At 40.6% G+C, this 15,825-nt stretch overlaps 1 protein-coding gene across 1 annotated transcript in view; it reads right to left on the bottom strand.

Moving 5' to 3' along the window:
* Positions 1–15,825, bottom strand: part of sec24c (SEC24 homolog C, COPII coat complex component) — a 67,685-nt gene that overhangs the window by 8,144 nt on the left and 43,716 nt on the right. Inside the window, exons 12-19 of the mRNA XM_048616282.1 lie at positions 15,125–15,316; positions 14,355–14,448; positions 13,768–13,884; positions 12,725–12,895; positions 7,747–7,843; positions 6,347–6,492; positions 4,610–4,748; positions 2,506–2,624 (exon numbers count right to left, since the gene is read on the bottom strand). Coding sequence (XP_048472239.1) covers positions 2,506–2,624; positions 4,610–4,748; positions 6,347–6,492; positions 7,747–7,843; positions 12,725–12,895; positions 13,768–13,884; positions 14,355–14,448; positions 15,125–15,316 — 1,075 coding nt within the window. The remainder of the gene's footprint in view (positions 1–2,505; positions 2,625–4,609; positions 4,749–6,346; positions 6,493–7,746; positions 7,844–12,724; positions 12,896–13,767; positions 13,885–14,354; positions 14,449–15,124; positions 15,317–15,825) is intronic.

Here is a 15,825-nt window from a genome sequence, read left to right as displayed (position 1 = left end):
ATCAGGATACTGGGGAGAACTCCCCAGGCACTGCCCTGGGGATTGGTTTTTGTCACTTGAGGGGGCAGAAGACAGCCTTTCAGTCAACGCAACATTATCTCAATACTTTAATGAGGCTCAGCCTACACAATGTGCTAAAGTCCCTGGAGTGAGGGTTTGAACCATAATCTTCTGAATACAAGGCGAGTGCGCCATCAGTGAGCTAAGGCTAAAAAAACTAACCAAGATATTTACTTTTTGAGTTATTTCTTCAAAAAAAAAATCTGCAGCAAAACTCAGTAACTCGATGGATACAAGTTCCTCAACAAAAAAAAACTTGGGATAACTGCAGCTAGAATACAATTTCATTCAAATGGAAGAAAGCTTTTTGAAACTCAGCTGATCTAAAATGTGAGAATGGAATCCTGCAGCCTCTCCTGCTTATTTCACTTCTTGTGACTAGTGTTAGCATCCAGTATTCCCAGTTTAGAGAGTTGTAATTGAGAAATAGCCTTATAAAAGGATTTATCTGACACAGATAGCAGCCGAGCAGCCAAATGGATGCCCAATGGGCTTGAGCAAGCCTAATGCAAATGGCACTTGAGTGACTTTCATATTTTGTAAACAATGTAATGCAATAGCCCCCTCGTCTTCTCTTACTGCAACGGAACACTTGTTCTTTTGGTTCATTGCCATCGTTATAGCTTCCACTTTGTATTCTACATATCTGCCACCAATTGGTTCAGTTAAGTAAAACCTGTACACAAACACTGGTGCATACTTGGGCAAAGACAATCTAGGGGACATAGGTAAGAATTAAATTCAATATTTGCACTTATTTCAAATTACTAATTGAGGACTTAATTAAGGAGTTCACAGTTCTGAAAATAGAATGGCAAATTCAAACAAGATGGTGCAGACACTAAAAATAAAAGGCAATTTGTGAAGAGTTTCCTGAACTTCGACAACCAGCCAGGTTGAGGGTATAAGGAAGTCATGAAGCCCGAGACTAGAATGATTACTATGACTGCAATATTTCTCAAGATCAGTATATGCCTTGCTTATTTGGGTGTTGTCTTTAAGGGTGGAGATTCATTTGCCTCACCGTCATCTGGCTATAAATGCATGAAAAAAACCTGGAGTGCTCCTCGACCAGACCCCCCAGGTTTCCATACTAACCTCTTTGCAACTGTTGGAAATTCCCATTTGTGACTACTCTTACTCCTATTTCCTAGCTAATTTTCCAATTTTAAAAAGTAATTTCAAAAGCACTCAACACAGGTGGCCATTCAGCCCATCATGCCTGTGCTAACATTTTAAAAGTGGCATTCAATTCTATCAAAACCTCTCTGGCCTGCAAATTTGTTCTCTTATCTAACGTTATGACGAGACTTAGCCTTTATGGTCACTTCTCTACAGGGGTAGACTTTCATTGCTGAAAATTGTTTATTCTTCAAGGTAAGATAGAACTTTCTCAGAAATTGCTTAGTTTATATTGCTACTACTTTTTCAACCATTTAAAGTGGCACTCCACCAGATTCCACTTGGATAATATGGTTGGAACACAGAGCTGAGTCTAGAAATAAGCTAAATGTTCAAACTACTGCTGCATCACAGCCTTATTTACTAACAAATTCTAGAATAGACTTTTCTGTGCACTCATGATCAAACATTGAAACTGATCCATCTTTAACATATTCAAAATGTGCTGACAGACCTGGTCTCTGAATCACCGCTCTGGGTGAAAATACATCAATAAAAACCTTCACATTAACTAGACAGGCTCTCAATCTGAACTAGTAAGGAATTTTCTCAGAAATAGTAAGAACTGCCGATGCTGGAGTCAGAGGTAACACAGTGTGGAGCTGGAGGAACACAGCAGGCCAGGCAGCATCGGAGGAGCAGGAAAGTTGACATTTCGGGTTGGGACCCTTCTTCAGAAATGGGAAAGGGGGAAGGGAGCTCTGAAATAAAGAGAGAGAGAGGAGGGGTGGGGCTGGGGAAGGTAGGTGGGATGGTGATAGGCGAGTGCAGGTAGGGAGTAGTGGGGATTGGTCAGTGAGGTGGGAAGGGCGGATAGGTGGGAGAGAAGATGGACATTCTTTCACCATCAGTGCAAGGATCAAGGTTGCAACATTTGCATCCATCTTCTTCCAGATGATGATCCATCTGAGCTTCCTCCGGAGCTCCCCTGAATTAGTCCTCACTCATTCCGCTCACTCCACGTGACATCAAGAAATGGCTAAGGCTACAAGATGCTGCATCAGCTATGGGGTCTGACAATATTCCAGCAATAATACCAAGAACAGCCTGGTGATGAGTTAGCAATTGGTTCTATTTATGGTCAGAAATCACAAGCACAGAGCAGGAACAGAGAGATCGCTTCTCCACCATTACTCAATTGGTTTTCCTTCCTTACCCAATCTGTAGTTGCTAACCAAGAGCAGTAAATTTGTGTTCAAGCTCAGATGAAATTTAGTAAACCAAACTAACACAATTAACTTGCAAACGATACTACTTGCCTACCTGTCCAGCTGATGATGGACTTGCACAATTCTTACGGTAGCATGCAAGAATCTGAGCAGACTGGTTAATTAGGTTTTCACGCACAGTCTTTGTGGGATTGCTCAGGACGCCACGATATGCTGCAAAGAGATGAGAAAATATGTTTATGGTGTTAAATCAACAGTACATATAAGATGGCAATGTGCCAAATGTGAAATGGATGGCTTACAAACCTCACACTAATTCTACTGACAAATCACAACACTTAAACCCAAGTCTTAAACCTAAAGAACATCCACTATAGCACAAGGACAATATATTTCGAACATGGTAGCAGCTGGTGCTACAACTATACATTCTTCAACAGTAAAGTATTAATTTTCTGAAGACTGCTGTAAGTAAACCTGCATTTTGAATACGGTTTTCATAACTAATAAATTCAACAGGTGGAACAAAGATGATTTAATGGAACAGTATGCTTTTTGGTTATCTGCTAAACCCGTTCAAACAACTGTTCATGAGAGCTGTTAATCTACAGCACGCTGACTTCAACAGTTCAAGGCAGCAGCTCTCAACCATCACCACCCTAAGGGCAACTAGGGATGGGCAACAAGAATTGCTAGCCAGCCAGCACACCCACACTCCATGAGTTATTAAAAACAACTAATCTACAAGATCTCTAATTTCAAATCTCATGTTGATCTCGCTTTGTGCGCCTCCTGTGCAGCTGTAACCTTGTGTGCCTCGCTCTAAGTACCCTATGATTGTTATGTCCTTGTTTCCCATGATCTGCTTGTAAAGCTCTCTTTATACAGAGAGTGGTGGGAGTGTGGAATGCACTGCCAGCAGTGGTAGTGGAGTCAGATACATTAGAGACTTTTAAGTGACCCTTGGATAGGCACATGGATGATAGTATAATGTAGGATATGCAGGGTAGTTTGATCTGAGTAGGATAATAGGTCGGCACAACATTGTGGGCTGAAGGGCCTGTACTGTGCTGTACCGTTCTATGTTCCATGTTCTGAAACAATTTTTCTCTGTACTTCGGTAAATCAAATCAAAACCAGATTGGTGTTTAAATACCAAAAATACAACTTCTATAAAGTTTAACTTCAAATTTACTAATTCTCTCAATGTTTATTTTAATAAAAATAAACCATAAAAAATTCCACATGATTTTAGCAATTGTAAAGTATCTTAAACAAAAGGTTTTTTAACTATTGCCATCTTCAATTGTCAACCTTAATTTTCCTGTATTTAAATTAATGCGACTGCTGGCTTTGACATGAAGAAGAATTGTTAGACTTTCATTGAAGTATCAAGACCCATCACTGACGTTGTGTGCGCGACACAGGCATCTTCACAGACAATGACTGCATCTGACACCGGTTTTGTTAAAGGAAAAATGAGCTTGAATTAAAGGTAGTAATCTAAAACCAGTGTACTAAATAGTAAACCTCTAAATAACGGCTGGAGATCAGGATGAAAAAGCAATATTGTTTTTCTTCCATCTCAAATTACACAGTATTTCAGTAATGTTCAGTAAATTCAGAGAAAAAGATCTGTTTTAAGATGCTTAATAAAAATCTACACTGACCTGAATTCAGGAAATAGTCTCATTTTGTTTGTGATTATAGGCTGAGTGACGGACATTTAGTTGAAACCAGATACTGGATTCTGAGACCTGAATTTTGATGACTAGTTTCTACAGTAAACTGCAGTATCACTTTGCACCATCTTCCTCCATCCTGAAAGTGTCAATCAGAGGCTAATTTCTATGTCATCTTTATTGAGTTAATAGCTGACAGAGTCTTGGCAAGTTCCTAAAACTGCAGACATCAGAGCCATACCCAATCCTATTCTCAGGCAAAATCGACATATCCACACTGCCCAATAGTTATCCTTGATCCTGACCAAACACAGGAATCCTCACTGATTGACGTTCCCTTCCTCCAGCCAGGCTTGCACCCTGAACACTAGTTCATTATGATGAGCTAACTTATGCAGTACTGTTTTTATTTCCTCCCCCAGCGCTTGCTGCAATGACACTGGACGAGGTTCACTGACCTCTACATTAGAATAATTTCTGCAACAAAAACCAGGTAGAATTCTGGCAGCAGCTTACCTAGTTTCACAAAGTAGTTGATAAGTGTGTCAGTTTCACAGTTTCGGTATAAATCAGCAAGCTGAGTACAACAATTAAGAGACAGGTTGTGTATACGTAACCTCCTCTGTCCACTGCAACTGGTATAGAGCAAAGCACACTGTGGAGGGGTGGGGAAATGAAAGAAAGGGAGAATAATTCATTTATCAAATGCATTGCTGCAGCACGAAAATAGAAGTTGAAACTTACTTCAGCAAATCTTAAAGAGAGTCCAACTGAAGAATATGTTTGGGAACTATTCATGGAACTTGTTTTAAAGAAAAAGATTTCAACTTTTACACAAATATCATCAAAACATAAGCAGTGAGTACAATTGATGTTCACTGTCTCGATGGATGTCAAATAAGACCAATGCTAATTTTCAAAAGGAACATTGGTAATTTGATTTTATTTTTAATTTCCAGCATCCGCAGTTCTTTAGATAAATACCAAACAAAAAAAAACAAAAAAACTCAACAAATCTGCAGCAGCTGTGGAAAGAAAGCAGAGTTACCATAACTGGAGTTCTGTAGAAGGGTCACTGGATCCATAATGTTAGCTCTACTTTCTTTCCACAGATGTACCAGTAATTTTTGTTTTTGTATTAGATAAATACCAACAGAGGGAAGAGTAGCAGCAGAGGGCGATTAATCACATGGTCTTTCAAAACATCAGCACAGATACAATAGGCTGAATGGCCTCCTTCCATGCTCAACAATCGAGATTAACAAATTTTGACCATGTGTATTATCATGTCAAAACGTTCCAGTGATCTAACACACCTGAAATTCAAAAAGCAAGTTATGTGACTCTGTTCTGTGAATCTATTTGCTGAAGTCCACAGTCATAAACTATCAGCAAGAAAAAGTTTAATGAAGAAGGATTCAAGTGGATTAGACTTTCAACAGACCCCAAACACTCTTCCATGCACTCAAAAAGGCAAACAGATAAAACCAATAACAGTGCAAGTCCAAGGATTTTATGCCCAATCTGTCCAGTTTTTGGTCAATGTAGCTTGTGTATTGTGTTCAGGTCTGGTCACAAAAACAGGGAGACAATCAAGTCTTGGAGGAAGTTTGAAAGAACCGCCACAAGCCTGAGAATTGGGCTAATAGGAAGATTTGGGAAATGTTGACTTTAAGCATTTAAAAGGTGGTGATTAAAGAACAGAGATAACAACGCAGGTAATATTGTAGTAAGGCCTGCAGTAAGACAAACAGCACAGATTCATGCCAAAAATGGCAATATACTGGAACAGCCTTCCAGGCAAATTGATTGACATGGTGTGAGGCACTGTAGTGGCTCTCTGGATGGAAAAAAATCACAACAATCTATATATCCTACAATATTTTACTTGTGATGCATTTGCAAACTTGGGATCAGAAACTGAATTAAACCAAGAACACCTTACATGAAAGCATGTAGCAGACTGATATTAACATACATTTGTGCTTGGTAATTACACCTGTACACGGCCAAGTTAACATAGCCAATATAAGCTGGCTTCACAATGCTATCTTCAGCAAGGAAAAATGGCTAGTCCAGAAAATTGTACACTTGCCCAGTGAAGGAATGGCAAGTGGCACGACCAATAACACACACTGGCAAAACACTGAACTCAAGCATGTCCTAGTTTTTCTAGAATATTCACTGACATTAGAAAACTTCAACTAATAAAAAGTGGTTCAGTTGATCGATAATTTAATAGCATTTTCTCACTTGAATCTGAGCTCCAGCATCTTCATTCAACTTGTCGTCATGTTTGAACTCCACAGTGATAGCTTTATCACAGTCTAATGCAGCCAGCTCAACATCAGTTGTATTACTCATGTAGAAAGAGCCAAAGAAATCAGTTGCTCGAATCCCTGGAATAAAAACAAATTTTTAACAAAAGCAAATTCAAGAAAAATGCAATTTCTTTTTACACATTCTTACAACAGCATTGTCAACCCCTAATTGCGCTTGAACTGAATAGTGTCCCAAGTCATTTCAGAGGGCAGTTAAGAATCAACTACATTACTGTGGGTCTGAAGTCACATAGAAGCCAGACCAGGTAAGGATGGCAGATTTCCTTCATAAAAGGACATGAGCAGACCAGATGAGTTTTACAACAATCGACAATGGTTAGAGGATTGCCATTACAGGCGGTCCCCAATTTATGAATCCTCAACTAACGAACGCCTGTATTTACGAGTGAGATCCAAAACAGGAGTGCATTAATATTAATTTCAAAGATCTAACATGCAAATAGTGATTTGTACTTACAAACAGCAATTTTATATTGTACTGTATTGTGTTCCGAACTGCATGCAAATGATCTACGAATGTACTCTGGAATAGAACCCATTCGTAACCTGGGCACTACAGGAGACTAGCTTTCTTTAAATCCCCAGAGATGATTCACATTTATAATGAAATGGTCTTCGCTAAGATTGTGTGACCATTGATAACAAAATCGGTTTCAAAGTTTATCTACAGAAAAATATCATTTTTTATGAATGTTTTCAAAAATATCCCAATATCACTTATGGTGACAATTGGAATTAAAATCAATGAAATCTGAATGCCTATTTTCACTGACTGTCAGGTGTATGAGCGTTACCTATTGCCATAAGTATGACCAAAACTGGAATAATAGATAAGTATTTATCAATGAGTTCATGTTTGGTAAAGTGTTAAAAGCAAAATATTTCAATTATTTATTATTTGTCTCATTAATACTAAATCAAAGTGCTAATATTTAATAAACATTTGATATAAGTGATGTAGCTTCAATCTGAAAGCAATCTTGAGGAACAGAAGATTTGCATGATTGGAACATTGTAATTTAGTGCTCCTTGCTAGTTGCTTATTTATTTTTAATAATTTTCAGATAATGAAATCTCTAGAGTGACTTATTAACAAGGTGTTGGCATTCAATGCACCAGCTCACAACAACATTATGATCAAGCTGTGTGTGTGTGTGCGCGTGCGAGCGTACACGGCAAAACCAAGCGGCTGAGAAAGTGCATCAGATAAGAAACAGCTATAGAGTCACAAAGACCTGTACACACTTTTAAATTGCACAAATAGTATTTTAAGCAAAATTGTTAAATTCAACAACTAATGTACTGACATACCTGTGCTGGTGCGCACCCTCATCACTGCGTCAAACCCAATCACTTTTCGGACATCTCTGTGTAGATCATTTAGGAAGCGCTCCCCATCTGCTTGTGCCTGAGAGCAAACAAATAGCACTTGAAAGTTTGCTATAAGCTAAACATTGCTCTACACTTTAGGAGAAGCAAGCTTTGTAGTTTGAACAGCTAACTTGGAAAGCCACGAAATTGCAGTCTTCAGAAAAACAAATATGTTCACGTAACAATGAAAACCTTCCAGCGCCAAGAGGAACTGTTTCAATTTCAATCGTAAACTAGACTTACTCACGAACACATCTTGCTAAATGAATCTGTTACTGTATTGCTGCTAACTGCAATCTATCAATATGATCCACTAAAGACAGCCTTGTAACAAAAAATTCTTGAGCTTTTAATTATATTTGACAGTTTTTTGATGCATTTTGATCAGAGCATAACAGACCAGCTACTTAAACCACTGAATTTATTTTCAATATTAAGTTATGTCACTGGGTTAAAAAAGGAGGTTGGGCAACATCCGAGGTCTTCCTGAGATTCCATTCATAGCCTTCTATCACACAAAGAGAGGCCATTTTGCCCATTAAGTCCATGCCCACCCTCCACAGAGCAGTCCAATAAATCCTATTCGCCCACCATGGGAAATGCTGGGTGTAATGAGGTCTGATATGTCGAGTGATCAATGGTGAGAGTGTAGGGAGAGGGGTTTGGAAGTCACACAATGACATGTCCAGGGTTAATGGCAGAGTTGGCAAACCTAATTGTCGGAAATGATATGGTTCCATCTACCCAAATTGATCGTTTACTAGATCACATAAACTCCTAAACAAGAATATTTTCAATATTAAATCAAAGCTTTTGGCAAACTGAGTTGATAAAAAAATCTTCAAGTGTTCCTATTTGCCACGAGAATATTCAGTACACTTGATAAAATGCTGAAGGAGCTTACAAGGTCATAAAACAGTACATCTCTTCTACATGAATAGCTTGCTCACAACTGAAATATCTTGCTTCTACATAAACATAAAAGAGAAAAATGTACAGTACAGGAGGGTTTTCATCCCCTGTACCCATGTAATATTTTAGCACTAGTTGAAAGTGAGAAAAAATGGGTCCCTCCTATTTCAAAACAGAAATAGACAAACTGTTGAATGCTTAGGGCTCACCATTCTCTACCTTTTGTACTTGTCATGATCTGAACGAGGTGGACCTCATTAACTACAAGGTTCTTGATTGGCCCAGGTTAACACCACCAATCAGGAAAGCCTTGGCTGACCAATATAATCAGGAGATTAGAATCTCCTGAGTGGAGGACTGACTCAGAGCTGGTTGGCCATAGCCAGTGTTCTGTGCGCTAATAAATAAAGGGTGACGGGACCCGGCCTCTGTAGCAATGGAGAAAACAGGATGCATCAGAGGAACAAAAACAAAGTTGCCGGAACAGCTCAGCAGGTCTGACAGCATCTGTGAAGGAAAGAACAGAGTTAACATTTCAGGTCCGGTGACCCTTCCTCAGAATTGATGGTGGTGGAAAACGTCAATTTATGTGCAGAGAATAGGGAGGTGGGTGGGGTAGGGGGTAAATGATAGGATAGGGCCCAAAGAGAGAGAAAGACAGTTGGACAGATAAAGGAGTTGCTAACGATCAGGCTGGGAGGGTGAATAGTTGTTAATGGGGAGTGTTATGGCTAACAAGAAGGGGTGTGTGATGGCAGGCTATGTGATAACAAGTCCTGGTGTGTGGGGTAGGGGGCTGGGACATTGGAGAGTTTAGGCCCTAAAATTATTGAACTCAATATTGAGTCCAGAGGGACTCCGGAGGACTGAGGAACATTCACTTGCAATTACCTTCTTGAAGATGGAGTTAAGCATTTATGGCATCATGCCTCTACTGTTTGGGAAGCTTGACTCCTTTGACACTGCTGTTGAAGGTTGGGCCCAGTATGCAGAAAGAATACAATATATTTTCCTGGACGAATGACATTGGGGCAGATGAAAAGCAACGAGTGATTCTTCTGACTGCATGTGGACCCGCGACATTTTTGGTTACAAGGGGCTTAACTTACCATTAGGCACCAGACACTAAAACCTTTCAAGAGTTGACAGGGTTGGTTAAGGAATATCACGACCTCAAACCTCCTCTAATCTTGATACGCTATCCATTTTATTTGGCTGTTAGATAACTGGGGGAGTCTGTATCAATATTTTCAACAAGGTTACAATGACTAGAATAGGAATGTGATTTTGGGTTAACCCTGAATGCTGAGAGACTGTTTGGTACGTGGGATTAATGACGTAACCATGCAGAAGCCCCGACTAGCTGAAGCCCAACTGGACTTGAAACCAGCACTGCAGCTCGCCTTGTCATTAGAAAATCTGCCAAGTGGAGCATGGAAACTAAAGGGCATCCCAATGCAAGTGGGCACCCTCACCTGTCCAGCTAAGCTGGGGGAACACCACTTGAGTATAGGCAATCGCAGAGCCTCGCGCAGGGTATGTCCCGAGCTGAGGGAACCTAGGCCAACCCACAGCAGAACCTCACAACAAAGCCGAGCCTCGGCCAAGTGGCTAAAAATTTCTTCAGGATCCAGGCCGGCAAGCCATCGTAGTTGCTGCCGGTATGTGGACTCAAGACAGCAAAGGGAGTCCTGCAAGGCCTGACCCGAGTAGGCAAACTCGGAGGCCGGTATCCAGGAGACTGCACACCCTGAAAAGTTCCCCTACATGGTGAGGCCAGATTGCTGTAGAAGACAGCATAGTACCGAGGGAAGTTGGGGTGATTGTCCCGAATAAAGGTTGCCACCAGATATCGGCTGAACTCCTCCAGGGACATCCAGGGGTTTCCAAGATGAAGATGCTAGCAAGAAGCTATGTCTGCTAGCCAGGGTTGGATGCCAATTTGGCTGTGCTGGTGGGGCAGTGTCCAAAGTGCTAACAAGGACAAAAATTGCCACCAGCAGCACTCCTACATTCGTGGAATAGCCGGATGAATCCTGGACTCAGTTGCCAATCGACCATGTCAGTCTTTTCATGGGTTTGACGTTCCCGGTCATTGTGGACATCCATTCAAAGTGGCTGGATGTACATCAAATTCATTCAACAAACTCAGGAATGACATTGAGAAGCTGTGAGCATCGCTCGTGACTCCTGGAATTATTGGTTACAGAAAATTTACTAGCGGGGAATTTGAATGTTTGCCAAAGTCCAATGGCATTTGGTACTTAAGGACAGTTCAATACCATCTGTCACCCAATGGTCTAGCGGAAAGAGTAGTCCCAACATTCAGGGGGAGGTCAAACAGCAGCATGAATGCCTCCCCTCAGCAAGTGAGAGGATTCAATTCAAGGATAGCGTGTGGGTGCCAGAACTATGGAAACGGTCCTGTATGGGTACAAGCAAGGCGGACGCAAGGTCAGGTCCTGTTACTTCAAGTTTAGGTAAGGTGACACAGTCCAGAACAAACATGTGGATCACCTGAAAGCCATTACCTCGCAAACAGGTCAGGTGCAAAACCCCTCAGACCAGCCAGAAGGCTTGGCAGGAACCATGGGAGCTTCCCCTCCACCTAGTGTCGAGGAAAATCAGAGTCTGAAATGGATGCAGTCTCGCTACTGTTGCCACCTGAAGAGGAGGAAGAGATTCTTCCAAGATGTTCTGGACGCAAGAAACAGGTCCCCGTCCAGTAGAAGCTGCATGTGTCTGAGTCGAGTCATAAGAACCACATCTGGGGCAAAAGCGACACAAGGGAAGCTACAGGCAAAAGACCAGGCCCACATACCAGACTTTTTTTGTGGGCAGGGGTTGGGTGGGTCTGGGGCAAGGGGAAAGGAAGGAGTGCAGCGATTGGAAGTCAGTGGACCTCATTGACAAAGTACTTTATTGGCCCAGGTTAACAACCCCAACCAGGAAAGCCTTGGCTGACCAATACAACCAGGAGATGAGAATCTCCTCAGTTGAGGACTAACTCCAAGCTGGCTGCCTACAGCCAGTGTACTGTGCACTGTTCACTCGTAAATAAAGGGTCCTTAGGTGATGGGACACCAGCTTCTGTGTAGTTATTTCAGTACCAATGGCACACTTCGTTGGTCATTTAGTCCAAATTTAGACTTGTCCAAGATTGTTCTGTCATTAGGTGACATGGGTGGCTGGATAGATACCTACTCATTGCTCATTTTTATTAAATTTAGCCCAGATTTTATCCTCAATAATGGCAGCTTGTTAATCAAGACCATGGGTACAAGTTTCTCTTCTCCACACAGCACTACAGATAATTTGTTCTATTTGTATCAAGCACAGTCAGTGCGAAACAGCATCCAGTTCCCCTTTTCTAACAATCTGTTAGCTAGCTCTCATTCATCACACCACAAAACAATTTGATGACAGTTTGCAGGATTACTTCATTTTATCTGAAACAAAAGCTCACTACTACTGTTTAATTCTATTCAGCGCACAGGAATAGCAGAGGTATGACCTGCACTCAAAGCTTAAAGAATTTAGAAAGCCACAACAGAAGGCCAGGGTCTCAATCTCCAAACAGACAAATAAAAAGCACTAACTTTTACATTTAATTCAGGTCAAAACAGCAATTTAAAAATCAGTTCATTCCAAGTAACACAGCTGAAAAATCACCACCCTTTAAGCCTGGTGAGCAAAAAAGTGCTGGCAGTATGAAACATTACTTGCTCTAATTCTCCTCAACAGCATGGAGGGTGTACCGACGTCACTGGAGTTTAAGAACGTAGCTCAATACCAACAGGATGGGCAAAAAATATTGGCCTTGCCAATGACTCCCATACTCCGTAAACCATTTTCATTAAAAACAAAAGAAGGATGGCCAATTTTTAGACAATGTAGCTTCAAAAGAATTGTTGAGAAGTTTGATACTTCTGCAGGTGGAGGCAAGTTAAAACCATAAAGACAGTTATGAAATTCCTACAGTAATTGTACAAATTACAAACATTACCTGGAAAAATGTGTACTTGTAAATGGAACCTCCAGTTTGGTAAGTTACCAACCCTAAAGTAGCCACATCCACATACTGATTGGGGAATAGGAAGAGATCCACACAGCAGCCTTGTGCCACACATTCCTTGGCCAAATTATTGTAGAAGCTAGTCTGAGGTTGAAACAGAACCTGTAAATAATAAATGCATGCTTTTATAAATAGAAACACATGATAATTAAGACATTTGATCAGGCTGTTACACTGTGTGACCCTATCAGTGGATTGCCTTTTAACCCAATTTCATTTTCCGTGGTTTGAGTTAATATAACTCAATCACCCATCATCTAACTCAATTGTCTGAGCATTCAATGTGATTATACAGATAAAATTATTTGGCAACAGGTTTCTTTTAAATACAAGTCCCACAAAAGTTTTTCCTCCTCCATCACTAGCCCCACCAACATCCTCTCACCTTCTATGACCTTGATCCATATTCACACATTCCCATTCTTCCTGGGGTTGAAATTTATAGTTCCTGCCCGCTCTGTCCTCATCCACTATTGCTCATCTACCCTCAATGCTTGCGGACTTTCTTTCGTGATTACCCACCAACACAGGATCAAAACTGTACAGAACCAAACTGTTATTTAGTCCATCAGTTAGTCTGGCCAACAGTCTAATCATGGAGGTACTGGATTTGCAACCCCTAGGTTGAAAACTTAAATCCCGTTGTGTTAAATTGGGAAACTAAATTCCTTAAACGTTTGTGGGCTAGCATTAGATCAAATAAATCATGAAATTGCTCATATTATCATTTATAAACCCAGCCAATTCACTAACGCCCTCCAAGGTTTGGACCCAACCAGCCCCATCTGGCCTGGACCTGCCAGTACAAAGTTAACTCGATGCACTTGACAGGCAGAATCAGTAATGGAACATTGCTGACTTCATCCATATCCCAGAAGCAAACATTTATCAAATTCAGTCTTTATCAAATACTACTTCAGTCTTCCAAATAACAAATTTTAAGTTACACAAAAAAGGCATAATGACTATCCTACTTTTTCCTTATCTGTGTTAATAAGCTTCTTGTCATCTCTATTCTTCAATTTTCCAGGTGCTTCAGCCAAAGGCAAGGTTGAGTGAAATATGAACAATTTACCAGCACACTCTGCTGCCTGCAAATACAAAACACAATGACGGAAGAAAGTTAACAGTTAAGTGTATCGATTGATATGAATGTGTCAGACAAGGAATTCGTGGTAGGGTGAGTTTCACAGCAAACACTGGTATTCATGAACTATAGCAACAGAGTTCAGCACCAAATCACAGCAACATCTCCAAATAAAAGCAGGGTGACTTTCCCAGTTACATACAAACTACGTGCGTGGATTCAATCCCAATCACAACAGCAGTGGAATCTCCAGGTGAGACTGACAGAGGATGGGTCACTCAATCATCTCCATTCTACTGACAGCATGTGAACTGCAGCAGTTCAAGAAGGCAGCTCACCACCTTGTAAAGGGCAACTAGTGATGCCCAAGTCCCATCAGTGAATATGAAAAAAGAAACAAACTGCTTTGCACTATGACTAATTCGAGTCAAAATGAAAATTCAAAATAATTTTGGATGTTAACACAAGTCTTACCTTAAGAGCCTCCAAACCAGCCTGAATGACTGGTCCAAACACAGTTTCAGTCTCTCTTGTATCAGCAAACATCTCAGGAATCTGTTCCAACAAACTGGAAAATGAGTGGACAAAATTATTTCGTCATCATTGTTGAATCCTTTGCTTAACAGCAGCAAGACTGTAATTCAGTTTCATAAACCTTATGGTCTATGTTCAACTGACTGTGCCAAGATTCGCCAAACATTGCATTCAGATCTAATGGCAGATTAGGGGAACTCAACTTCCGTAACTTCCATAGCTTCCACCTCAAGATTCATTTTAGTAAGCAGGAAAAGGGTTATGGTGCTTGAGAAAGTATTGGAGAGGTTGGGAGCTCAGATATTCAAACGCCACAGCAAACTGCAAAACTGCTTTCAATAAACCTGGTAAAGTGTCAAATGCACCTGAAAGAAGTGCTGTGAAATCAGCTCAACTGTAGTCTAAAAACTTGCACAGATCAAAATCCAACTGAATATTCAAGTCTCAAAGAAAGTTCCTCAAAGTAACATTCCACAAGATTATTCAGATTATTAAAATACTTAAATATTTGGTCACATTTCCAAATATTAACCTCGATCTGGGAGGAATGAGTTTGGGGGTTAGATACAAAGGATAAAATGGAGTCATCACTGAACAACAGATAGACTTCCAAGTATAAACATTACACTCCACAATATGACACGTCTGAAGTTTTATGAAAACAGCTGGGATACAATACTGTAGGACGGCCAGTGGCTTGGAGACCTTACCTGTTTATCACAGCCCGTGATTCATTGACATTAACCAGGAATCCATCAAGCAATGGGACAAACATGTCAGCAATGTCAGACACCACCATCATCTGTGGCTGGGCCAATGAGCTTTTCACATTGTAAAAATGCAGAACTTTATTGTAAGTTACAAATCCAACTCTTATTGCTGATTCTTCTGCATTGCCCTCCCTGGAAAAGATGAAACAAGTTTAAAAAATAGGCCACAACTCTTTCACAGCACCATAACATATTAAGTCACATTAGAGCCAGAGTGAAGTACCTCAAATAGACTGCTCCATGCTGGAACACTACTACACACAAACCATGAGCAAATGATCAGAGCCACAGAGGCAGCAGACTTCCCAGCTAAGAAATTTCTCACTGGGTGCAAAGGAACGATCTCCATTTCTTGAAGCGTTATGGTTCCAGGCATTTAACTAATCTGCTACAAAAAGTGAATAAAATTCAATTCAATTGGGACTGCAGGGCTGGTTTGGATATGAAATTGAATACAGGACAGAAAAAGTGCTGCGATGAGCAACTACCTTTCAAACTGGCTAGTATTGTACAGTGCTGCTCACTAGGAGCTGGTGTGGGGACAACTGCTCTTTCATAGATATTATGAACTGGGTCTAGGGTATGTAGGGAATAATCTCAATATTCAGATGACACCACATACTTGAAAATGAAGTTAACAA

This window comes from Rhincodon typus, chromosome 34 (genome assembly GCF_021869965.1).
Source record: "Rhincodon typus isolate 14 chromosome 34, sRhiTyp1.1, whole genome shotgun sequence".
NCBI classification, from domain to species: domain Eukaryota; kingdom Metazoa; phylum Chordata; class Chondrichthyes; order Orectolobiformes; family Rhincodontidae; genus Rhincodon; species Rhincodon typus.
The sequence above is the reverse complement of the archived record's forward strand: the minus strand, read 5'-3'. Positions and strand labels throughout refer to the sequence as shown.